Source organism: Pseudopipra pipra, chromosome 5 (genome assembly GCF_036250125.1).
Source record: "Pseudopipra pipra isolate bDixPip1 chromosome 5, bDixPip1.hap1, whole genome shotgun sequence".
Taxonomy (NCBI): Eukaryota; Metazoa; Chordata; class Aves; order Passeriformes; family Pipridae; genus Pseudopipra; species Pseudopipra pipra.
This window is the reverse complement of record NC_087553.1, coordinates 61,600,179-61,627,053: the sequence shown is the minus strand read 5'-3', so window position 1 is coordinate 61,627,053 and position 26,875 is coordinate 61,600,179. Positions and strand designations below refer to the sequence as shown.

General features: G+C 40.1%; 1 protein-coding gene across 1 annotated transcript in view; it reads left to right on the top strand.

Annotated features, from left to right (window-relative positions):
- The window catches only part of PRKAR2B (protein kinase cAMP-dependent type II regulatory subunit beta), an 85,855-nt gene that overhangs the window by 13,965 nt on the left and 45,015 nt on the right, over positions 1-26,875 (top strand). The window contains exon 2 of the mRNA XM_064656322.1: positions 17,576-17,611. Coding sequence (XP_064512392.1) covers positions 17,576-17,611 — 36 coding nt within the window. The remainder of the gene's footprint in view (positions 1-17,575; positions 17,612-26,875) is intronic.

Sequence of the window (26,875 nt, the reverse complement as noted above, 5' to 3'; positions counted from 1 at the left end):
AGGAATTTGGACTGAAGGCTAAGGTTTGGTCTGTTCTAATCTCATCCCTTGATAAGCATCCTTTAAGGAAGAAGAATGATCCAGCATTAAAAATAGGGCTCTGAGAGTTAAGACAACTTAGGTTAAATCTCCTTTGGTGTCGCAGACTTGCTCTGTGCCTTTGAGTCATTTGCACTGGTGCCTGTAACATAGTAACATGGAATACTTGCCACCCCCAGCTTTCAGGGGCCTTGTAGCAGTATGTGTGCGAAGGGGTTTTAAGGGGCTTATATAGCAGTGCTTGCCTGCAATACTCTAGTATTTAGAGTCCAGGGCCCACCTGATGCTAGAATTTAAGAAATTTTTGTCTGATGCATCATCTTTTTCTGGCCAACTGTAGAAAATAATGGATTTATCTTTGACTGAAATGTGCAGGAATACCTGAGCAATCAGCAAACTGGTTGTAAATGGAGGAAACCTATGTGATTTGTTTAGGCTAGGAAGATTACCCTTAAAAGTGTACCAAACTGAAGAGAGCTTTAGTGAATTTTGCCGTTGTCCTCCATAGATTGTATCTGGGCCAGCTTGACTTCTCCCAGGTTTTCTCATAGAAGGTTGTTGGTAACTGTAGCATTGTGTTCTAATGGAAACAGAGGCATATCCCCCACGCACAGGGCACACTGGGGATGGAAGCTCTGTGAGCCTGAAGGAGCAGGAAAAGGCAAAGCTGTTTGCCTGGCCAGCAGCTGCCCCAAAACGGATCGGCTGTTGTGGGGAGTGCAACATGCTGGAGACGGCCTTGGGTAGCTGCATCCCCAGCAGCCAGCCCTTCTCAATCGGAGCAGGCTGCCACAAGCTCAGCCTCACAAGAAGGAAGTGCAGAACTGTCTTGTCTGCACACTGAAGAGATTGCGTTGCTCGATGTTCCTAACTCATACTGTCATTTACCAAATTGTTTATACAAAAGGCAGCTTGTGGTTATTAGTATGGACTCTTGCCATATAAATGTTACAGAATCCCGTGTTACCTACATGCTCTTCTGGTCACACTAAACACACTTAATGTGAAGGGCATGTATAGACCCAGCCTATAAAGGATGAATAAATTTTTTGTTCTGTGAGTTTTTTGTATGTCTGTTTGTCTGTTTGTTTTTAAATAAAGTTGTCTTTGTTTGTACGGGTTTTTCTAAATCCACTATTAGCACAAAAAGTAGAATTATTTTCTTTCCTGTCTGAAATACTTTTTAAAAGAATAGTCATCAGGAGTACTCCTCATCTTAAGTTGTAGTAACCTAATGTGGATGCTGGAAATGTTTATCCTAAATTTCTGAAGTTGAGTGTCCTTTAATTTCAGAAACATTCTGAAGCAGTCTGTGTTTGGTTTGGGATTTTATTTTTTTGTTTGGTTTGCTTTTTGGTTTTTTTTTTGTATTTGTTTTTGGTTTGTTTTTTTTTTTGAGAAAGCAAGGAAGAAATGCTAGAAACTTGCAATTTAATTTACAAAAATGGAATTTTATTTTTATTTCTGCTGAGAGTGTAATGTAAAGCATGCATATTCCAGTAAGTTAAAGAAGAAAGTCTATTCTGTCCTTGTGAGTATTTGAATATCCAGATCACTGGGTCAGAGTCAGGCACCCTATCTGCTTTAGCATGCTTGTTTGCTCATTGACTTTGCTTCAAGTGAAGAGCTTTTAGTGCTTGCTTTTGGAATATGGCATGGCCTGAAAAATAGGGCATATTTTTTTCAGTGGTGTGGGTTGCTAGTCTGACATGTCAAGCAGACTCATCTTTGGGTCATGACCACATGCGTTTTTTATGGTTGCTTCTAGCTGTATTTCAGGTAATGGTTTCATTATCACATGTAATTTTGGTAGGGAATCTGAACTGGGAGCACAGTAAGTTGCTTTTTTTTTTTTTTAAATCTGTCTATTGGAAGACCGTTATTTTATGCCAAGAATTATTTCATTGCCTGAAGGCAAATCAGCCTGCTGGAGAGTTTTGTTATCAAGAGTCATGGAAAGTTGGCCCCTGGTAGGAATCTCACAGATAGTTACTGAAGGAAGTCAGGTCAATGTTCTCAAGCTTTCCTAGCCAGGAGAAGAACAAAATGAATGTGAAAATGACTGTGATGCTGAAGTTTACTAACAACAGATGCAACTTCTCAAATGCTGCCCAAGCTATTGAGCAAAATGGAATAGTGCTGGAAAATCCACTACTTGCCATTACTAGACATTTCTGAATGTCATCCACAAGCAATGGAGCAATAAGACATAATGTCATTTAGCTTTAAATCATCTCTTAGAATGCTTTTAATGCTACTACAGTATAAGAAAAAGAAGATAGAAGATAGATCCTAGCATTTGTGCTTTGACCATCCCCTTTCTCAGGGGATGTTGTTCAGGTGCTACCAGTAATCGCTGTTTCACACTAATACAACAGAAGGTACTGAAATAAATTGGCATCTGCAGCTTCCTTTGCCATTCCTCCCCTCACTTGCGTGGGTTGAGGATGGAAAAGACACATCCTGTTAACCTGTTCATAAGGTCTATTCACACTGTGGGATCTCTGACCTCTCCATTCTCTTGAGAAAATAGTTTTTTGGCCTCCATAATTGAGGTACAGGTACTGACTCAGTAGGAAGCAGTTTGAGAATAAAAACAAGATATATGAAGGGGCTCAAGTGGCAAAATTTGGCATCATTATAGACAAATTTACCTTTGGGGCCCAGAAATCTCCACACCAAGTTAGGCAATTGAGATCCCTATTCATTCTCTAAACACATTCTATGTAGTCTGGGGTATAATCCTGGAATATTCTGGGGAAGTTCTGAGTTGTTACCATGGAAGAGAAAAAGTTTGATATGAGTGTAGGCCTGGAAAAAGATCCTAAACAAAGGCATTATACCATCTATATGCTATTTGCTGTTTGCATCTTGGCACTGGGACAGTAACATTCAGCAGCTCGGGTCTGTGTTGGATCATGGTCATATAAATGCTGGCACAGTTGTATCATGACTGACCACAAGACAGAAACTGGGCTGTGCAACATACTGTGCTATGAGTTGCAACATGTTCCAAGTGCCTACATTTATGAGAAGAGAGATAGTGACAATGGGGTATCGTGTTCCAAAACTGAGAGCTAGCCATTCAAGGGAGAATTTTGGGATCAGGATGGTGATGATCATGGAGATGGGGTCCATGTTCTTTGTTGTTCAGTAGCTAGCCATCACAAGGCAATGGGTCCAAGGGAAGGGGCTGCCTGGTCACTTGGAGAGTGGTTATCCCTAACTGCCACCATTCTTTACTTGCCCAGTTCAGGGGAAAATGACAGCCAGCTGTACCAAATGGCTGGGAGGTGCCATTTGTGGGATCCTCATTTGATACACTTCTGAGTAACAGAAAAACAGTAGATAATGCACTTTGCTTACATAAGTTTCTTCAGCCCTCTGATTCCCAGGATGATATGTCTGTATGGTTCTCCTTTGTATAATTCTTTATCAATAGAGAGAACAATAATTTGTTTTATTGCAAGTCATGTTGTTGATAGATTTTTGCTGTTATCTGCAGTCCTTTGGTTGCTCTGGCAGATTTCACATGTCTTCAGTAGCACCTGCATTGCTGGTGCAATGTCAACAGGCCAGTGTGCAGCTAACTCAAGATGATGCCTGTGGAATTGCTTAGGTATCACTGTCACCAGGGATTCTTTGGTGGCTTTCTCTATGCCCTTTCTTGACTCATACAGCCATTCATGAAGGTCAACCTGGATCACACCTGGGGTCTCTATAATTAGGGCATCATCAGTAATCTTGTGGATATGGGTAGGGGTTTTGGCTGTCTGTCTGAAATTCTTATATTTGTTAAGATTGAATCTGTATCCCACTTTCTCCCTGGGCTTATGTTGGCCTGCATGTTTGCAGGAGTAAATGAGAGCAGTTATTGCAGTGGTACCTTGGGCCTGTGTTGAAGTGAGTGCAGCTGCCAGCACCAGCTGTGCTTCATTCACTTGCCCCTGAGAACTGTAAAGGCCAAATCACGCGGGGTGCTTTGGCTGACAGCTTCACCATAATCCCTGACAGCTGCTTGCTGTCATTTCCATTGCACCTATATGGGAAGTGAGCAGTAAAATATTTTTGATTTTTTCTTTTCTCTCTTCTCTCCTCTTTCTTCTATCGTTGACTCAAATTCTTAGATCCCTGCACTAGTTTTTCGTAGCCCAGGCTTTTGCTGCCAGGGTCTGCAGCCTTAGAGTACAAGCATTAACTAGAAACAGAAAAACAAACCCCAAAAGTATCCCAAACTTGTTCTCAGAAACTATACTCAGACCTAAGGGGTCTGAGCTTGGGGAAGTGACTCCAGTGGGTGTGTTCCTAGCTGGTGGGAGGACACTGGGAGTTGTTCATTTTGGTGTTGTTTCACTAACTGGTTTTGTTGGCTGCCGACAATGGACAGTTTCTATAATGGTGGGAGGTATGTTATTTGTAGTTAAACCAGTGAGATGTTGGACTAGGAAATGGCTGATATGCTCTGCCTGTTAGACGTTTCATTAGAGTCTAGGAAGTGCTACCCTGCCATCAGTATCATCCACAAGATTCTGTTATGTACTAGGAGTGAGGACAGGATATTCCTTAAGAGCTTATCTTTTTGGTCATGACTTTTTTAGCTAGGTGCTTGTATTTATTTTGTTTGGTTGGGTTTTTTTGTGTGTTTTTTTTTTCTTTTTTTCTGAAACAATCTCAGTACTATTATTTCATATCATTATTATTATTCAAGCAGTAACATTTGGGGTTTGGGATTTTTTTTCTTTTAGGATCACTGTGCTTTCTGATAAGGTACATCTCTCAGCCTTTCTCTAAAAACAAGTGGGGAGAATGTGCATTGCCTCATAATCTGAAAGCTAACAAAATTGTCTATTTGAGATCTGAGTAGCTGAGAATGAATTATCATGGATGAAAGAGAAACTCCCTTTAAGTACGTAATATTCTTAAAATATGTGAACTTTAAAATACACATCAAGTCCAAAATCTTAAATTTCACCAGGAAGTGAATAAGCAGGCAATGCAGATTGCAGATCATACATATTCATATACTTCTCCATCAAGGTACTTTGTACCATACATTTCTGCCAAGGTAGTCCTAGGAACCAGGCAGAGTCTTTGTATAAAATCTTTGCTTCAGAACATTTTAATAGTGTTTGCCCATGTAGGATTTGTTGTAATAACCTAATAGCAAAGTGACAAAAACATGAAAAATAGTAGGAAAGCCTGAGTCTTAAAAGGTTTGAGGCTTTGGATTAAACACAGTATGAATGTGTATGGGAAAAAGCAGTTATATTCACCGTTGTTAAACCATATAAAATAGATAAGATAGTTATAAACTCTACACAAAGGTGTACTCCTTCAGAGAAGAGTACTGACAGCCATGACATCTTCTCCACCCCACTTTCATCAGTGAGATTGCAACATTATTCCTTTGTAATAAATATATCTTGCAGGTACTGTCAAAAGACAAAAGACATAGGCCAAAATTTTGTTTTAAAAAAAAAGGGATCTAGAGTGCTGTTGTGTAATGGTTAAGGGAGCTATTGCCTATCAGGAAATCAGAACAGGTCACTCTTGTAAAATCTTTGTTAGTTTTCAGTTTGGCAGAAATACTGGTTCAAGGACAGGTGCAAATTTTTCTTCATCTTATGAGATGGTGAACCTGAAGCATAAAGTCATGTAAAATGTCAGTTTGATACTTTTACAGATGAGCAGCACCACCCAACCTATTTGGGCATTGCTGGTGGAGTTTTGGCAGAATGACCAGTTTTTCTCCTGTTCTGATAGGGAACATGCATACATTAGTAAATATGCTCCAGGCAGCAAAATTAGAAAGCAGGAGAGAACATGAAATGGATCTAAATGCCTACGCAGCACTGTTAGAAAGCAAATAACCACAATATTCTTAAAATAGCTTATGAAATTTCAAGTGGAAAGAAGCCATTTACAGATGGTAAGAAGATAAAAGCGTTACTGATGTTGTGTCAGATTGTTTAGTAGCAATTGTAAACTATGCTATAGCTATAGCAGAGTATCCCTTGGAGATGATAATACATTAGCGAGGAAGAATGTTACTGCAAATGGTGTTGGGGTGTAGCGATCATGTTAAAAAACCAAACTAAACCACCCCCACCCACTCTGCTAGGCAGAAATAGGCAGTTTGGTGAATTGTTACAAAACAGAATCTATGGGTCGTGACCAAGCTAAAGCAGGGTGGCAGGTCTTGAGTTTTGGCTCTGTGGGAAGGATTGGGTCTTCATAGCCCAGGGCATGTCCCAGGAAGGCTGACCTCCCTCATACATATATTCCATCAGTATTTTTACAGTCAGTTTTATATCTCTTTTTTGATTTCAAAATATATTTTCTCTGGTGGGTAGAAATCTTCTCTCATACATACTACTAATTTTCATCATATATCCTGAGTAACCTGGAGTTGAGGGCAGAAAGTACTCCAAGCCAGAATTTCTTCACAGGTTCACATCTTCAGCTTGTGCCTAGACAAATTCTAACACAAATTAACTTTTTTACCCCGTGATGTAACAGAAGATTAGGAATATTGCTATGAATTATATATATATATATATATATGGGGTTTTTTCCTTCTTATCTGGATCACTAACTACTTTTAATGAGATAACGACCAAGTGTACTGGTCACAAACAATAAAAAATAAAATTTCCAAGGGGAAACATGTTCAGTAACAGAATGCACATTTAAGATAAAAAACCTCAATACATCAATGTCTTTGCTTTTATGTTCTAACATGGGACATAATTCTGAAAGAATAAATTTAAAAATTAAAAGAGCACCCCAAATCTTGGACAAGTTGCTTGGATGGGAAAAGAGCAGTGTTTGATTCCCATTAATGGGCTGTGACAACCCATTTCACTGTGTTGGGTCATTGGTCTAACATATCAGGCAAGCATTTCATCTTTTTATTTTCAGTGTCAGTAATTACATACAGCATCAATTATTCATAAGAGCTTAAATCTCTCTAACTGATAAAGTGGGAGAGATTTCTTTACCTCTCTTTTGAGGTTTGTGTTCTGACAGGTTAAATAACCAACTAACTTGTGGCAATATTCCAGCCGGTTAGGCGCCTTCATCGGGGGCCCAACTTTACTGCCTCTGTGCAAGTGCACACAGCAAGAGGGATAAACAAGATGTGCATGTGCCTGCAGGGCTGTGATCTTACTGGCATCATGGAGACATGGTAGGATGGGCCTCCTGTGACTGGAGTGTTGGAATGGAAGGATACAGGCTCCTTAGGAAGAACAGGCAGGAGAAATGAGGGGAGGGTGTAACTGTCTATGTCAATGACCATGTGTAGTGCATGAAGCTCCATCTCTCAGTGAAAGGAGCCAACCAAGAGCTCATGGGTCAGAATTAAAGGAAGGACAGGGACAGGTGACATTGTAGTGGGGGTCTGTGACAGCTGCCTGGCCAGAAGACTGAGCACATGAGGTCCTCTATGGGCAGATATGGATATTCTCACATTCAGAAGCCCTGGTCTTCATGGGGGACTTCAACCACCCTGATATTGGAGAGACAACACAGCAGAGCGTAAGCAATCCAGAAGGTTCTTGTAATGCACCGATGGTAACTTCTTCAAGTGATAGAGGAGCCAACAGAGAGAGTGCTGTGCTGGACCTTGTTCTGGCCAACAAAGAGGGGCTGGTGGAGAATGTGAAGCTCAAGGGCAACCTGGGCTGTAGTGACCATGAAATAGAGGAGTTTGAGATCCTTGGGGCAGTGAAAAGAGTGCACAGCAAGCTCAATACCCTGGACTTCAGCAGAGCAGATTTTGGCATATTCAGGGATCTATTCAGTAGAGTTCCATGGAATAAAGCCATGGAGGGAAGAGGAGCCATAAGATGGTTAATATTCAAAAATTACCTCCCCTGAGCTCAGGATTGATGCATCCTAATGAAGAGGATGTCAGGTGAAAATGCTGGGAGGCCTGCATGGATAAACAAGGAGCTCTTGGACAAACTCAAACACAAAAAGGAAGCCTACAGAGGATGGAAGCAGGGACACGTAGCCTGAGAGGAATACCTGGGAGATTATCTGAGCAGCCAGGGATCAGGTTAGGAAACCTAAAGCCCTGAGAGAATTAAGTCTGGCCAGGGATGTCAAGGGCAACAACAAAAGCTTATACAGATATGTTGGTGATAGAAGAAAGACTGGGGAAAATGTGGGCCCTCTCCAGGAGGAAACAGGAGACCTGATTACCTGGGATGTGGAGGAAGCTGAGGTACAAAATGATTTCTTTTTGCCTCAGTCTTCGTCAGCAAGTGCTCTGACCCTGTCACCCAAGTTGCAGAAGGCTTCAAGTCCGAGAAGGGACTGGGGGAATGAAGAACCACCTGGTGTAGGAGGTCAGGTTCAAGACCATTTAAGGAACCTGAAGGTGTACAAGTTAATGGGACCTGATGAGATGCATCCATAGGTTCTCAGGGAACCGGCAGATGAAGTAGCTAAGCCACTTATCCATCATATTTGAGAAGTCATGGCAGTCCAGTGAAGTTTAAACTGAATGGAAAAGGGGAAACATAACCCCCTTTTTTAAAAGTGAAAAATAAAGGATGACCTGGGGAACTACAGACCAGTCAGTCTCACCTTAGTGTCTGGCAAGATAATGGAGCAGATCCTTCCTTCCATGGAAAATAAGGAGGTGATTGGTGGCAGTCAACATGACTTCATTGAGGGCAAATTGTTCCTGACAAACTTGATGGCCTTCTACAGTAGGGTTACAGCATTGATGAATAAGGAAAGAGCAATCGATGTCATCTACCTTGACTTGTACAAACCATTTGACACTGTTCTGCACCACCTCCTTACCTCTAAACTGGAGCAGCATGGATTTGACTACTCAGTGGATAATGAATTGGCTGGATGGTCTCACTCAAAGAGTTGCAGTCAACGGCTTGATGTCCAAGTGGAGCCCAGTGAGGACTGGTGTTCCTCAGGGGTCGCTATTGGGTGCTGTGTAACACCTCTGTTGGTAATATGGATTGAATGCACCCTCAGCAGGTTTGCAGATAACACCAAGCTGTGTGTGTGGTCAATTCGCTGGAGGGAAAGGATGGCATCCAGAGGGACCTTGGCAGGCATGAGAGGTCAGCCTGTGTGAAGCTCATGGAGTTCAACAAGGCCAAGTGCAAAATCCTGCGCATGGGTCAGGGCAATCACAAGCACAAATACAGGCTGGGTGGGGAATGGATTGAGAGTGGCACTGAGAAGGAAGACTTGGGAGTGCTGGTGGATGAGAAGCTCAACATGACCCCAGCGGTGTGTGCTGGGCTGCATCAAAACCTGTGTGGCCAGCAGGTTACCCCACCTGGATACTGTGTTCAGCTCTGAGGTCCCCAACATAAGAAGGACATGGAGCTGTTGGAGCAAGTCCAGAGGAGGCCACAAAGATGATCAGAGGGCTGGAGCACCTCTCTATTAGAACAGGTTAAATGATTTGGGGTTGTTCAGCCTGGAGAAGAGAAGGCTCTGGGGATACCTTACAACAGCCTTCAAGTATGATAGGATGAGGGGAAATGGCTTTAAACTGAAAGAGGGTAGCTTTGATTACATCGAAGGAAGAAATTCTTTACTGTAAAGGTGGAGAGGCACTGGAATAGGTTGCCCAGAGAAGTTGTAGATGCCCGATCCTTGGGAGTGCTCAAGGCCAAGTTGGATGGGGCTTTCAGCAACCTGGTCTAGTGGAAGGTGTCCCTGTCCATGGCAAGGGCATTGGAACAAGATGATCTTGAAGGTCCCTTTCATCCAAAATCATTCTTATTCTTTGATGTTGCCTGTATGTTTATGTCAAAACGTGACAATGAAAATGTGCTGCTTTGTAGTATCATTTAAAAAAAACTTTATTTAACATCAACATTAGTTATAACCTGGAAATAATATAAAAATCCTGAAATAATATGTTAGTTTCTCTGTTTATTAAATGTTTTCAGAGACTTCATTTATGGCACTGCTGTTTTCCTGATACCATAGTGATGTGTTTAAATGGATACACAGCAAAGCAAGTGCCAAGGTATTTATCCACATATTTAATTCATGTTCTTGTGTGACAGCTTAATAATCAATGAATCAATTTGCTAAAAATTTTACTGAGCTTTTTTGATGTGAAGTCAAGCTTCTGGGGTTTTGAAGAAATAATTTGTGTCTTATTACTGTGTGTTAGTACAGCCCTTGGAAGTGTGTGATGCTGGGTTTGAAAAGGGGCAGTCCTAGTGAACTAGCACATAATTGTGGAAATCTGAGCTCCAAAGTTAAATCACAAGGAGCACAAGGTCCTTGCACAATATCTGGTCTAGTTTTCAAATTATTGTGACTACAAGGCTTTCCCAACTTTCTTGAGAAAGTATTCTACAGTGAAATGGAACTCATTTTCCAGACTGAAAAATTAAAAGAAGTAAACTATAGAGCCAATAAAAATCTCAAAATTTCATTTTAACTAACAAAATGCGTTTTAGGACTACAACTTCATGTAAGTTTAGTTTATTTTGTTGCATATTATAAAAATGGGAGTAACAGAATATTCTGGTTTCTGTATATTTTTATTCTTTTACAGATGTGTTGGTGTCTTCAGAGACAACAATAATTATGTATGTATTTGTTATGGTACAGATGGTTTTGAAATCTGTAGATTTAATTTTTAATTAAAAAATAAATCAATCTTAGGGCATCTCATCAGATGTAGCTATTTTTCTGTTGCCAACACCTACTTTTCTTGCAAAAGCTAAATTATTTGCTTTCACTTTTTCTCTCAGTAGCACATAAATACTGTCACTATAGCATTGTTTCTCCCTCATCTTTGACTTCTCAGACTGTCTATGGGATTTGCTGAAAGCCTGCATTTCCTTCATGCCTCGCTGCCTGCATGTTGCTGTGTATATGAATGTGTGTCTGTGTGCGCTCTGCCTCCTCCGGTTCGCAGCAGTCCTGACTCCTTAGGGAGCACACTCTTCCTGGAAGCACGTACTTGCAGCGCCTTCCAGCAATTCACCTTTCTTTGGGTGGAGCCAGATCCATCTGTGTGCAGATCCTACCCTTTGAGGAACTGTGGGTATTCTTCCCCAAGGTGCAAATCAGAGTTTGGGAGTGGACTTCAGATTTTCCTGATATGTTAAGGTTTGTTTTTTGGGAAATTTGGCAGCAGTGTTGCTGTCTAACCTTTCAGGTTCTTCGGCTGACTGTTACTAATGGCTTGCACCTCTGTTACCCTTTTTCCTTGTGAAAAGGCCTATGTACTGCTGTTCTTCAATTTTTGTTTTTAGTAATAAAATCATCTTTTGATACTGACTTACTTGGTGAGAGAAATAGTAAAATGTATCTCATGTATTTCATCATTAAAATATTGCTGTTGCTGTTAAATTTCCAGAAATTGAAACGCATTTATTTTGAAAGTTATGCTCTATCTAGCTACTGTGTTGCCAGAGCTGTTTGTTTGTCTTCCAAATAATAGCTGTGCATTTGCTGGGCTCATCCCCTCTTCTCCTTCCTCACAGCTGTCATGGCCTTTCACAGAGAGAAGGCAAGAACCATTCTCCATAGACCTGACAACTCCCTCTTTTGTCAGAGTAATTTCTTCAAATTGTCAGTGAATGTTTGTCCTGCCTTCCTTGAGATTTTATGAGGTCTTATCAGTGTGAAGGTACATGAACATAATTGTATGATCTTGTGTCCGTCTCATAAGATAAAAAAATCTGAAAAAATCATTCTACCTGAAATAATCCTGAACTAAGGTGAAAGTTTCCTGTGATGGAGGGAAATTAGAGGGGCTCCAAATTACTACTACTACTACTACTACTACTACTACTATTATTATTATTATTATTATTATTATTATTATTATTATTATTATTATTATTATTATTATTATTGTGTTGTCCCAGTCTATCATTGTCCTGGTTAATGGAGAGTTAACTGTATTTCTTTCATTTGGGACATAAAAACATAAGTCTGACTAAAGCATATATTTTAGAGTGGCATTCGTTTAGATTTGATTTTGTTCTTGTTCTGATTAGGTCATTCTAATTAATAATCTGTGAAAGAAGACAAGCGAATGTTAATTCACATAATATAGGAATATGATTGCAGTAAGCGTAATTCAAAGTTTTTCTGAAAGTTGGGAGACCTCTTAAAAACAGGTATACTTGGAACTGAAAAGGTGGAGCATGTAGTGCCCATGATTCTCATCGGTTAAAACTTGCCCTGGGATTTTGAGGTATATGATTAAAAGACATGGGTAAATCAGGGATAACTCTTCTGAAAACACAAGAGTTAAATGGTATAAAATCATATGGTCTATTGGGAGTAGGTTCTCAGTATGTTCTTCGAATTCGGACTAGGTTTGACCCACTGGCCTCAGTGAGGTCCTTGAGAGTTTTAACATGGCTTTGCCCTCAACAGGATAGAAAAAAATGTATGATTTGGCTTTGACATTTGTTTCCTAACTTCACTTGGGGCATTTGCATCTTCCATACAAAGATGGCACACTGTGGTGTGCATGTTTCTGTTTGTGTCTTTCCATTAAGATATTAACACATTCCTGTTGTGTAAACAGAGATGGCTTTTTGGGGCTGTGGGCTGCCAAAATTGAGGGGTTTAAACATGTAATAGCAGAAATATGTGTGTGTGTGGTTTTTTGTTTGTTTGTTTATTTATTTCAGGTTTTTCTTAATTTTTAGGGGGTTTCGCCCTTTGCCATATGAAGCAATTACAGTGGTTAATTGAAAGTGAGGCTTGTGGAAGGTGTTCTGCTTTTTACTGATACTGAAGCTTAATCACTAATCTCCTGCCAACCCTTGTCACTCAGAGCAGGCATTTTGGCTTTGTGTGTTTTGCTCTAAAAGAGCATTGCCTTGGTTTGCCATGAATGTGACAGGAGACTGAGCAGTCTCTTGTTGCCCTCTGTGCACTGCAGGGAATGTGGTGTGCTCACCATTGCTTGGCCACATGTGGGGTTTTGTGCACTCTGCTGAATAGCCTGGGGCTGTGTATTTGCTGTGGTTTGCAGACCTGCAGAGATCACCAGTTTGCAGGTCTGTTGTCAGAGAGTGCTCCGGGCATGTCCTTAACAGCCCCTGATAAGCAGAGCCCCTTGTTGAATCCCAGGTTGACAGTCCCTGACTTTTTAGGAAGGCTGCATGTCTAATGTCTGCAATGTATTTGGCTTCTTATTCCAGGTGACATTAATGACACAAGAATCTCTGGCAGTTTCTGAAGCAAAAACACTTAAATTGGGAGTCTACAAAAAGGGACAGCTCAAGCTATCAGAACAAGTTAACCATCTAGAGGCTGCCCAGCTAGGGATCCTTTCTTAGCGTTGTCTTCTTAGTCTTGGTGCTCTGCAAACCATCCCATAGCCTCCCATTTCCTCCTCTACTTAAAAAATTTTGCTGCTTTTATGGTTTGCTTTGCAGGACTGTTGTGGTGACTACCTAATGCTCAGAAAGTACAGCGGGGAAAGGAGCAATGGTTAGACAGTTGTTGAGTGATGGAAAAAATTCTAGTGTATGTTTCATGTACTTTGATGTTGTTTTTAAATCCTGTGTTTTTGGTGAATAGATGTATTAAAATACTTCAGCCTCTCTTGATCATTTGCAGATGATTTCTGTTTATTTACTTAATCTGTATTGCCCAAAATATTTTAAAAGCTATACCTTTGTACAGTCCTCTGAGCAAGGATTTTCAAACATGAATTTCAGTTACCAGCAGACGGAATTCTCTCTTATGTAGCGCTAACAATGAAACAACTGGAACATGGCACGTAAGGATCTATAGCTTGTGCAGTTTCAGGTGGTAATTAAATCAAGACTTCATCAGGATAGAAACCTCTGTAATTTCTCGCACACACACCCACCCCACCCCCAGATAATTTTCCTCTGTGAAGTTTGTAATAGATTTTGGTTGAGACTAAGTAGAACATGAAGAGTCATATTTAATATTGGAGTGACACCTTGCCTCTAAACAAGATCCTCTGTGCACAGCAGTACATTATTTGTTGTGGTGCAGCGCTCTTTCTGTTACTGTAAAAAATATTAAATGTCACTGGACATGTTCTGAATTTATCTACATGCCAGTTTACCCTTTATTGGGAAAAATCCTTGACTTTTGCAATCATGAGGTTTTGCAATCCATGGGTTTTGCTTCTGTTACATTTTGCATGAGTTAGTAGAGGGGTGTGTGTAGCTGTAAGTTACTGTGTTTTTTTTCTAGCAAGTTGGTTTATTGAATCATTTCGAGCAACCAACCCTCAACACAATGTCACTATAACCTTTAAGATACTTTTTCTGTAGAGTGAACTTAGCCCATTCCTTAACTCAAGCCCATTCCTTTTCCAAGTTTCCCCCTGCTGGAAAACTGTGGAGATGTGAACTGGTGTGTGTCGACAGTGTTGCTAGTGGTATGTTATTGGGGATGGGGTAGCCCACTGACAAGGCTGCTTGGGTTTCACATTGTAGGAAGCAGTCCTTGGGCAGCCCCCAGAGCCCAAAGCCAGTTGCTTTCTGCTGTGCCTGCAGACAGACACTAAAAGTCCCAAGAACCTGCTTGTGGACATGGCTGAGAGGAGAGAGGGGAGTGGGAGTGTCGGGGAGCGGCTGAAGTAGCAGGGTGGGAAGCACAGTGCCTCAGCACCACTTCTTTTGCCTGGGCGTGGCTTGGGGCTTGAACCCAAGGATATAAATGCAATATTTCTGTTGCCTGTGAGTGGGGTTTCAAAGCTGCCTGATAATTCAGCCTGGATGCCAAGACTGTCTCTTGGCATTCCTGTCTCTCTGGGTACCACTTTCACTTGAGCCATGTGAATCAAGATAGTCATCGTGGTCCAAAACTAAGTCAGCCTAACTCAGAACTCAGTGGGGACTGTGGCTAAAAAAAACGATGTCCAGGGACGATGATGATCACAGGCAGAATAAGTAGTGTTTCTTCCCTGGGAATCTCTCTGCTGCTCTTGATGCTGTGTGGCTCCAGGAGGAGCGTTTGATAGCCCTCATTGAATATTTCTGCCATTGATTTATCCATTTGTTTCTGAGCCAAGGCTTTAACCTCCTGACATGTTTGAAAGATAATTTAGTATTTGTTTTAGGGGTCTGTAAAATGCTTCTTAGACTTTTTTTTTGCCCACCTTACTATGCTTATTCTGCCAGACATTGTAGTGACCTGGTTGACCATGCATCTACTTTGTAGTGAAAACACCAGCTAAATTTCTGTGGGACTGATGACTCTCTGAGACCTTCTTGTATGCTAACTCTTTCATCTTTACAACAAAAGAGTATTGTGATCTGCTACCAGAAAAATAGAGAGTAATTCAACGTGCTCCATAAAAAGTAACTGTGGGTGCTGCTTTTAAATCTCCCAATAACACATTTGGATGACCTCCATGAAATCCCAGTCTGAGCAGGAAGGCTTTGTCTGGTTGCTGCTGAAACACTGATTATTCACATGAGCTCAAAAATGGTTGCTAATCAAGGTTCTGACATTCTTGCTTTTTTTTTTTTCTAACAGGAAATAATTTGTAAAATCTATTGTACAATAAATTAAGCTCTCTGCAGCCAAATAGAATAGTGAATTTAGAATTATGGAGCTGGAAAAGAACTTTCTTCTTTGACATTCCTAGTAACTTGTTTCAAATTATGTTAGTTTTGTGCTAGATGTTCTTTATTTTTAATAGTCTATTTTTTTTTCCTTGGTTTTGGTTGGTTGCTTGGTTGATTTTTGGTTTGTTTTGGGATATTTTTGTAAAATGTGCTGAGGTAGCTGTCTAGAGGAGTTAAATCTTCATATCTACAGATTAGGTACAGAACTGACAGCCAAAGCCCTCCCTGAGTTTGAGGAAAGCTTTTGAATGGGAGCAGAACACGATTTTATTCTTTCTTGTTAGAAATGTGTCAGATTCTAGTTTTGGGTTTTTTTATATGAGCACATCTGCTAAGACCTGCTGCAAATTTACATGCTTGAGGAAACAACTCAGCGATCTGATGGTGACAGTCATGACTGATGCCCTAAAATAAATTTGGCCTGTAACAGTAGTGACAAAATAAACAATTTTGAGGAATGAAACAGCCCCTGTATTACAAAACAGCAGTTGCATAAAATATGGTGTCTGCTTTAATTGCTTTAATAAAAATGTGTCTATATTTTTTGTCTTTTTTATTTTAAAAAAATTGTTGGGGGGAATTGAATTAATGTTTAAAAATAACATTGCTGGTTACATTACTCTCGTGTTCATCTGCATGCATGTTTGGGGGTTGTGATATCTTATTAACCAGAGATTTCCTTGCTCATGACTAGCACTCCAAACCTCTATAGTTGGGTTTCCCAGTGTATTTTTTGCCACTTGGACCTGTCACTACTGTGTCTGTTTGCACAAACCGTCTGCAACTGTGGTTCAGAAATTGTAGCTTTCCTCTGTTTTTCATCCCCGGAGGAATAAGAAATCAGTTTGTATCTCAGGCTGTTACTGCCTCTCCTGTTTTCTCAGCAATTTTTTTTCTCTTTATCTTGGCTTAGATGTTCAAGAAATGATGCATAACTGCCATGTAAAATTAAGTGGGATAAAATAAAAAAGTTTGATATTATTCCTGTTTCAGTTCTGTGTAAACATAAAGAGCAATTTTTAAGGCTGAATATTAATAAGCACTGTAAAGGCATACATTTTTAATGTAGCTGCTGCCCACATTTGAAATTAGGTCATTCGGATTTCTTCTTGCTGTTTATCCCAGCAGTTAATATATCACATGAAAGTAGAGTTCTAGACCAGTGTTTTATACTAATTAGGAGAAGACCAAAGGTTGTATTTGGAAGGCAAAACATAAAACTTTATCTATTTTATCTCCAGTAGCTCTCGAAGAAGTTGGTAAACCTAGAAATGAAATAGATGCCAAGACATGTGCTTTAAGTTGCATTTTGTAGTGTATCCCAGTTGGAAACAAGACAGGAGTCTGATTACAAATGTTTGCAGCATACAGTTGGAGATGTGCCAGGATGGCACTATGAAACATTTGCACTGGGGTTTGGTGGGGGTTGGCATTGTTATTGACTTACCCAAGGAGTTCTAAAGGTTAACCAAAGCAAAAGTCAGTCTTTTAGATGGGTTTGCAAATTAGTCTTTCTCTCTATAGGAGTATCATTGGTGCCATATTTCCAATAGCTTCATTTTGTAAAAGTAGAGTAGATTTTTCTACATTTTTTTTTAATCCCTACTTGCGTTATTGTTTGCAAGATGCCAGTGCATCCTGACATGCTTCCCACAACTGTACACTCAACAAATAATAAAAAATGCAGATCTGAATGTTTCACATCCAGTCAAGAACAGCAATAAGTAACAGTAACTCTTAGACAGCTGAAAATGGTCTTGAAAGCTTACTAGTTACTATGTACCATCTCTTGCAAAGCTGCTTCAAAGTTTCTGTGTGAATTTAACGTGGGTTTCTCTAAAGATAAAAAAATAATGGTTAACACTTTGAATGAAGTATAACTTTGTTATGTTTAAAGTGTGTTACACCACTACAAAAATAAACAAAATGTTGTATTTTTTTTTCAGCTCCAGCGATAAACCGATTCACCAGACGCGCGTCAGGTAAGTTGAATGCAATTTCATTTGTCTACATAATAGTTGAAACAATGCTTTCAGTGATTGTCATGTAAAATGTAATATGACATTAGTCAGAGTTCTTTAAAGATGACTGACTTGAGTTAACCTCTAATTTATTTTCTGCTTTACTAAAAACTGTAGCCAAGGTTTCAGGTCACAGAACTTGCATGAACCCTTCTTGTTGCTGTGAAACTTACTAAAAACCTAAGGTGTTTTTTTCCTTTAGAGAAAATAATTTTAGTCCTAACAGAACTGAACTGAAAGCAAGACCTGAATGTAATCTGATGCAGGGTTACCTTACTTTATAGACAACCTGAAACTGCAATTTGGTGATTGCTATGCGTGAAGAAATGTACAACTTTGCAAAAAATCTCACTGTTCTTCCGAACTGAGCTGGTTTGTGTACATGGTGCATTGCTCGGCAGAGCTGGCAGGTGGGGTCTAGAAGTGCCATTGCTGTGGTGGTGGTGTGTTGCCCTAGGAGTGCACCTGCCCATCTTGGGGCTGATTGATGTTTTCTTCAAATTAAGTTGGCTCTTGCTGGCTCAGAGGACTCTACCTTATTCCATTACATGTAACAGATCCCTCCAAATTACATATAATTAAAAATTAAATTAATTAGTTAATTAAAAATTAATATTCTTGGCCTCTCCTTATTGTTCTGCTGTGTCATATCCTGCAGGATTAGTATTTAGGCCTTTTTATCCTGAAGCATGAGGCCCAGAACCTGAATCTTGTTTGTTTAAAGCACTATGAATCTGAAAATATGGCACAAAAGTCACCACTAAATGAAATGAAACTCATGATAGACTCATAAGAGTTTGTTTTCAAATTCAGGTCATTTTTAAATAATAAATGTAATAAAGTTCATATTTGATAATGCAGTAAGTCTATCCAGACTTCTAATTTTGCTGGTTACAACCTCAGTCAGATAGTTCCTTGTCAATATAAAAATATTAATGGAAATCCTCTGGATTACTAAGGAACTGTGTAGAAAAATGGAAGTTTGCATTTGCAGGATTGGTGCATGACATGGTATATCATAGAATCATGGAATGGTTTGGGTTGGAAGGGACATTCAAGATCATCTAGTTCCAACCCCTCTGCCATGGGCAGGGACACTTTCCACTAGACCAGGTTTTTCAAAGCCCCATCCAGCTTTGCTTTGAACACTTCAGGGGTGGGGCATCCACAACTTTTCTGGACAACCTGTTCCGGTGCCTCACCACCCTCACATATGTAGCACAAAGTAGGAAAATGTAATGAATTCCAAATATTCTCAGGCTTTAAGTAATGACAGTACTTTATGAGGTACTGTAGCTTGAAACGAAAGGAGTGGTTCGTTAACTATCGCTCAGTGACAGTGAGCAGGGCTCTGTGCAAATCACATTTCATGTTTTTAAGGAAAGTTCTACTGTGACTGATTGATAGCTGACTTTAATGAATGCAGCCCTAACAGATGTGTGCTAAGCTTTTGCACTTCAGTAGGAGAGTCTGATTGTTTGAAAAGCTAGTACATGCACAAAAAAGCCCTAGCCAGTTATTTTTAATGTTTCTTTAACATTAAATTAACATTTCTTTTTGAAATGAAACTGAAAATGTTATAAGGCTGAAATTTCTGCACAATTGTTGGGGAAATAATTTCTGTGGGCAATTATTATTTCATGTGTTTTGGTCTTGTTGTGGAGAGATAAAATAGTTATCTTATTCAGAATAATGAGTCAGGTTCTATGGTATTGTCCAGATGTAAATCATGCGAATACATTTCAAGCCGGAACAAGGTAATACTGCAGTCTACTGTATGTACTATTTTATTAAGTTGCTGGTAGCTTTAATAGTTAAAATAACTATTTTTCAAACAAGAAAGTCTGTGGAAGATGATAGTTCTTTCTTTTCTTCTTAAATGGTAAATAAGTACTGGAGAGGTACAATGCATTTAAGAAATGTGATTGATCAAATATGAAATTAAAAATATAAATCAGACTTATTATGCTGATAATAAAAACATTTCACAGGGACGTTTGCAGTCCTAACCATATTTTTAGATAGTTTTTTTTCTAATTGCACAATTGTTTGGGTAAATTGAGGTAGTCAGGATACCTTGCAAGTGGAAAAGCTGGATAGTAGCTGTTTGTTTGGGTTTTTTTTATGCTTGGTAGCTTCTGTAATCAAAGTTTCGGAAACGAGAGACAGACCAAATGGAAGGTAGGGGTTTTTTTCTCAAAAATGAACTTCTCTTAGTTTTAGGCAGTTTGGCTAAGAGTTATTTTAAAATTTGAAATGTGAAAAATTGTTGATTTTTGCGCGTTTTTGAAAATTTGCTTTTGTTGAACATTACTCCAAGATGGTGATGGATATTTGGAGAGTTAGCTATAGCATGTGGTTTGATGTGCATCTGATCTAGTGATCCTGCAGACTGTTCTGAGAGTCTGTCGCTTCAGTGTCCCTGCCCTTCTCACGCCGCTGCCCACTGGTTGTCTCTACTTCCCTGGCACAGACCTATTAGTTCTGCTGCCTGAGGGTGCATTGATTTTAATAAAACAGAAATACAAGAGGGGTTTTTGTATTGATTTGCATTGGATTTCCGACTGTGGCTCCTGAATAACTATATCTGAAAGAGGGGAAGTAGTGTCTGCCTTGAGCCAGTGATGGGATAGAGAAAGAGCTGAACTGCTGATACCAGCTGAGGCAAAACATCCAATGATATCTGCAGCAAAGGCTCCTAGACTATTCTGCTAAAAGCTGCTTTTTGAGCTCTTGCAATGATAAGCAGGGAGAAGCCAAATGACACGTTTCCTCACAGAGAGCAGTAATTCTCTACAGTGGATATCTTGATGTTTCTGTTATTCTTTGGGTAATGCCTAGTATTTTACTTGGTTGCATAAGATATAGTTATTTTTCCTAACTGAGCTGGAAATTAGGCAGCCAGAGTTTAATTGCTGAAGCACCCACTGAAAATAATACAGTAAGGCATTTATTATTTAACAGCTGTTCCTGTTAACATGCTGTGAATATATTAATGTACTGTCCTTGGTACATAGAGAATAAAGGCATAAGTAAGCTAGGATCAATTAATTGTTTTTGAATTCTGATTCTTAAAATCTGTTGACCTGCCTAGTATAGTATCTATGATGTGTGTTTATTCATGTCTATGTGTGTATATGCAGTGTGGGCTCTGTACATAAAATACACATATACCATAGTGCTGATGACATAGCTACACATGGGCTAGTTAATAATGCATTTTGTTGTTCTAGCCTATGCACAGAGAAAATAAATATCATAGTCTTAAATAGAGGAGTTTAGCAAGAAAAGGAGATTAAAAAGACTTAGTACAGCTAGAATGAACAATGACACAGCTGTAAGTAGCTAATCCTCAATTTTTCCTTTAAAATCTGGTGGCAATGAGATGAAGAGAAGGGATAACAACTGTTAAGGCAATCAAGAGACTTGGATGGGGGAAAAAGCGGAACATGGAGGTAGAAGAAGCATGAAGTGGAAAAGAAAGCTGTGAATATGTTCATGAGGTGAAAAATTAGAAAAAATTGCTGAACAAGCTGAGGTGGCCAAGAGAGGCAGTTTCTGAATATAGACAGATACTTTCTTGCTGTGGATGAGATAAATTTTAATTTCCTTTAAACCATGACAGATAGATAAACAAGTAAATTATCTCATTAAATACTGGCAGGAGTTTAGACTAATGCAACAAAACCAGCATGGGTTTGCTGCATAATGAGCTTAAATTTATTCTTGATAGATAATATTTACAGAGGCTATTTTATACCAATTTACTAGTATTATATACAAATGTATAATTTTTTAATTAAGAAATAGATAAGTCTATAAAGTTACTTCAGTTAGGTATCTGCTTAAGCTTCTGACAGAGCAAAGAAGACCTAACTAAGTTTGCAGTGAGTTAGCCTTCTTAACCTAAGACATGGTAGATAGACTCAAGGACATATTAACAACAGACATAACTTCTTTATTCCTCTCCCCAGTCAATACTGAACTTCAAAATACCGCGTTCAACCTGTGGAAAGGAAATAAATGAAGTTTTAAATATTGTTCTCTCAACCAAATGGGAAAAAGAAGTAGCTTTATTTATATGCCACCTTCTCCACAAAGCTCTCTAAAGAAAAAGAGAAGCACAATATAAGTAAATGGATGCTTACATTATGCACCTACTGTGTCAGCCATCAACCTAAGTGAGAAAGAGAGAGAATCTCATGTGACACTAGAGAAGATCTCAGTGCAACTTTTTTTTTTTTACTTTGAACCTTTTTTTTTTTAATTTGCAATTTAAATTTGAAATTGGAAATATTTTTTGTCTTTCCACACACTGCAAGGAGCTGTCACTTTGAGATAGATGGCTGATTAGCTGAAGAGGAAAGGCTGAGAAAGAAGGAGGTCAGTTTTTATGCCCTGTGAAAACAAAGTGTTTAATTCATTTAGCAGGTGCATAAATTAAAATTATTTTTCTATGTACACTTATGTACTGTGGTAATTTCTTATAAGAACAGAGCTACATTTTGTGGCTTGTCTCTCCCACCTCTTTTTATGGAAGTATGAAAGTTTCTCGAAGAACCAAAACTCATTTTACTTAACTCGACAAATGTTAGACTTACAAAACAGTTATAAGAAAACAAAGAAGATGCAACATTCTCTTTTTTCTCAATTGCTTGAGATGCCCAAAAGCCATGATAATCGAATTGTTTAAGACATATGGTAGTTAATTTGAATTGGTAAAGAAGTCATTCTAGTTCATGTCTACTCAAGCCTTGCTATTATTTAAATATTTTCCAGCAAGAATTTCTACAGGTTAGAAATATTTTCTGTTAAACTCAGTCAGGAGAAAACACTTCATGGGAAACCTATGATTTTTTTCAGTTGTTTTAGAATTTTCAAAAATAAGTAAATCTTTTACTAGAAACACACTGATGAATTTCTAAGCCTCTTCCACCTAGTGGATGAGGGAAAGTCTATGGTGTTGTCTACCTAGACTGTAAAACCTTTGATATGGTTTCCCACAATGTTCTCCTGGAGAAACTGAAAGCTCATGCTTTGAATGGGTGTACTGTTTGTGGGGTAAAAAAATGTGGCTGGATGGCTTGGCCCAGAGAGTGGTGGTGAATGGTGCTGCATACAGCTGGTGGCTGCTTACTAGTGGTATTCTCCAGGGCTTATGACTGGGGCTAGTCCTGTTTAATATATTTGTCAGTTATCTGAATGAGGTCATGTGCACCCTGAGTCAGTTTGCACCAAACTGGGCAGGACTACTGCTGGAAGGCAGGAAGGCTCTGCAGAGGGATCTGGACAGGCTGGATTGATGGGCTGAGGCCAATTGTGTGAGGTTCAGCAAGGTGAAATGCTGGGTCTCGCTCTTCGGTCAGAACAACCTCATGGAATGCTACAGGATGGGGACAGAGTAGAAAGCTGCTGAATGGGAAAGAACCTGGGAGTGCTGGTTGACAGATGGCTGAACATGAGCCAGCAGTGTGTCCAGGTGGCCAAGCAGGCCCGTGGCATTGTGGCTTTTGTCAAGAATAGTGTGGCCAGCAGGACCAGGGAGGTGATTGTTCCCCTGTACTCGGCACTGGTGAAGCCGCACCTTGAATCCTGTGCTCAGTTCTTGGTCCCTCACTACAAGAAAGATAGTCAGGATCTGGAGAGTGTCCAGGAAAGGGTGACAGAGCTGGTGAAGAGTCTGGAGCCCAAGTCTTATGAGGAGCAGCTGAGGGAGCTGTTGCTGTTTAACTTGGAGAAAAGGAGTCTTAGGGGAGACCTTATCACTCTCTACACCTACCTGACAGGAGGTTGTATCCAGCTGGGGGGCAGTCTCTTCTCTCAAGTAACAAGCAACAGGTTAAGAGGAAATGACCTCAAATTGAGCCAGGGAAAGTTTAGACTGGATATTGGGAAATATTTCTTTACCAAAATGGTTGTCAAAGCATTGAAGGAAGCTGCCCAGGGAAGTGGTTGATTCACCATCTCCAGAGATATTTAAAAGATGTGTAGATGTGGCATTAGGGACATGGTGTAGTGGTGGACTTGGTCATCGCAAAGATCTTTTCTAAACTAAAATACTTCATACACAGAGTGAAACACTTCACACACAAGTTAGTGAGTACTTTACAGCATCATTGTGAATAGTGAGTACATCAGTGGTGCGCTGTCTTCAGGCCTCCAAGGCTTGTGACTGCACTGCTGGGAGCAGGACAGTGTCACTGCGTCAGAGACCGGACACACACCTGCACACTTCGTTCCACACAGGTCATGTTACAGGATTACAGGATACAGGGCTGTCCCTAAGGTGCGACTGGCCCATGGCCCTTCCTGCCCTAGTTGGCTGCACCCCTGTCATGCGGCTATGGAGATGGGTGTTCTCAGCTCTTCCCTGTGTCTGATGCACAGGGCTCATGCCTCTGCCTGCCGTACGGGTGCTTTGTGGCATCCCTTCAGATAGGAGGAGGGAGGATCTGCACAGCCCTCAAAAAAGGGAAAATCTGGGAGAAAGTTTGCCAGAACAATTTATTCTTCATCTTTGTGTAAGGTGCCATCAGGAAGAAAGAGACAAAATAGAAGTTTTGGTCTTCATTATTCTGAACCATTGTGTGGACTGTGGATTAGTCATGCCCACAGTAGCATTTACATATATCACTGCTAGCTTTCAGTTTAATAATTTCCATAGAAAACGTGACAACCTACTTAAGAAACACTGTGAATTTTACTGCATTTAGACCATGGTAGTCCTGTTAGTGAAGGAATAGCTAATTGCTTTCTGAAATTACAAGTATGGAAGAACATAGGTGATATTGAGTACAATGATTAAATATAAACTAGTATTTAGGAAGAGCAAATCAATACTGTTCGCCAAGAATAGAAGATGTCCCTAGGAACAATATTTCACTTGTGATTTTTCAGTCAACTCAGTTATATTGAGTTTTTCTTAAAAAGATTGGCACCCACTTTCCTGTGTCGTGTTAAAAATTGTCAGAGAAAGGCAGCTTACTGAAATGAAGTGCTATTCTCTTTTATGCAGTAAGGCATAAAATGAGGTTGTACCAAAAATAATGATGAGAAATGAAGTAACTGTAAATTCCCCTTGGAAATGCTCAGGTAGGATGCAGTGTTGTTGTAGAAGCATATTGAGTGATAGTGACAGAAGAAAGAATAATAAAGAACTTTTTTTGATGAACCAGTAATTCCAGTTCTTCAAGCAGAGTTACTGGTTCTGCTTTTTCTGAGTAATGAATAATCCCCAATTGAATTCAAATAATGCTGAATTCATCTTTGTTCTTCGTCACACACATGTAGTCAATCCAAAATTTAAAATGCCCAATACGTCACATTTTTTAAGTAAACAGGGACATAGCTGACTAGTATCTTATAAATTCAGTTAAATTCAGTTAGTCAGGCTGTCATTGTCACAGTGAGGAAAACCAGAAGAAAAAGTGCTGTTAGAATTTGAGGGTGTATCGACATTGCATGAACAGAGCACAGTGAAGAAGGGGCACCAAAGCTTATGACAGCACAATCTGTGTGGCACGTTGTAGCTTACTGGAGGTCGGAGAAGCAGAATATCTTCCTTAAGTTCAGCCTGCTGAGGGGGATCGGTGGACTATGCTGATGTCCACAGGGCTGCAGCCATTCACGGATGCGGACATGTATTGTGCATTGTTGTGTGAATGGACATGCCCTTTGTTTACTGCATACTCCCCTTGCAAGGCAGTCACCACTTCTGTTTCACGAAGCTTTCCTCTGCAGCCGTGCCTTTTCAGCCATGTTCTGTAATAGCAGCTGCCTCAATTGCTAATTGCTGAGAACAAGCTCCCATCTTTATTTTTCGATCTTGCACAATTGCATTGTATAATCTGTACTCCCCAATCCTTATAGAGAATATTGTCTTTCCTCTTACACTTACCATCATTGTAATGCTCAAATCCTTTGCTGTATAACAATATGGTCATGGTGCACTGAGCTGTAGTACCTTATAGCCACTGGATCAGGGAGAATGCTGTGCTTCAGTCTAGTCCTGCTGAAAGCATGTGTTTTGTAGAATATCCTGAGTTGGAAGGGACCCACAAGGATCATCGAATCCAACTCTTAGCCATAGGACCATCCCCAAGAGTCACACCATGTGTCCTAGAGTGTCATCCAAACGCTTCTTGAACTCTGTCAGGCTTGGTGCTGTGACCACTTTCCTGGGGAGCCTGTTCCAGCACCCAACCACCCTCTGGATGAAGAACCTTTTTCTAATATCCAACCTAAACCTCCTCTGACACAACTTCAGGCCATTCCCTTGGGTTCTGTCACTGTTCACCGTGGAGAAGAGATCAGTGCCTGCTCCTCCTCTTCCTCTCTCATGGAAATTATAACTGCAATGAGGTCTCCCCTCAGTCTCCTCTTCTCCAGGCTGAACAAACCAAGTGACCTCAGCCTCTCCTCATATGGCTTCTCCCTCTAAACCCTTCACCATCTCTGTAGCCCTTCTTTGGACAGTCTGTAATAGCTTTAGATCTTTCTTGTACTGAGATGCTCAAAAGTTGAGTTCTCAAGGTGAGGCTGCCCCAGTGCAGAGCAGAGCAGGACAATCCCCTCCCTCGCCCATCTGGCGATGCTTTGCCTGATGCCCCCCAGGACACGGTCGGCCCTCCTGGCTGCCAGGGCCCTGCTGACTCTTTAATTCTTGAGTATGAAGAACTGATCTCAGTTACTTGCCTCACAACACTTTTGGGTCTGTGGAAAGTTAGTGATAAAAGCTGTTTCCCACCCAATCCATAATCGAGTGATCCAGCTTCCTTTAGTTTCTCTTGCATAGCTTATTTGCTGTGCACTTCACAAGTTCTGTTGCAAATGGGACAGTCCCATAAACAAGTTTAATTTGTTCTGTCTAGTCTCCTTTTATATTTTCTGACATTTTGAGAAAAGTTCCTGTAGAAAAATGATGCATTAGTACAGGCTTAGGGATGCGTAGAGAGCATGCATATTTACTTCCACTTCTCACCACTGATTTTGTTCAGAATATCTGATAAAATAGCATCGTGATGTTATACTTGGAGTACTTGTTCCTGACCTGTTGTTACCCTGAGATTTGTTGGTTTTGATGCAGATCTGAAGAAGAGCTTGTGTGCTCAGAAGCTCTTCTGCCTCCTTCCTGTTTCAGTTGTTTAGGCTGTTCTAGTGACAGATTGTGCCTGTGGACCTTCTTCTGTGAGTTGCATTGCATGTGTGCCATAACTCTTCCAGAGG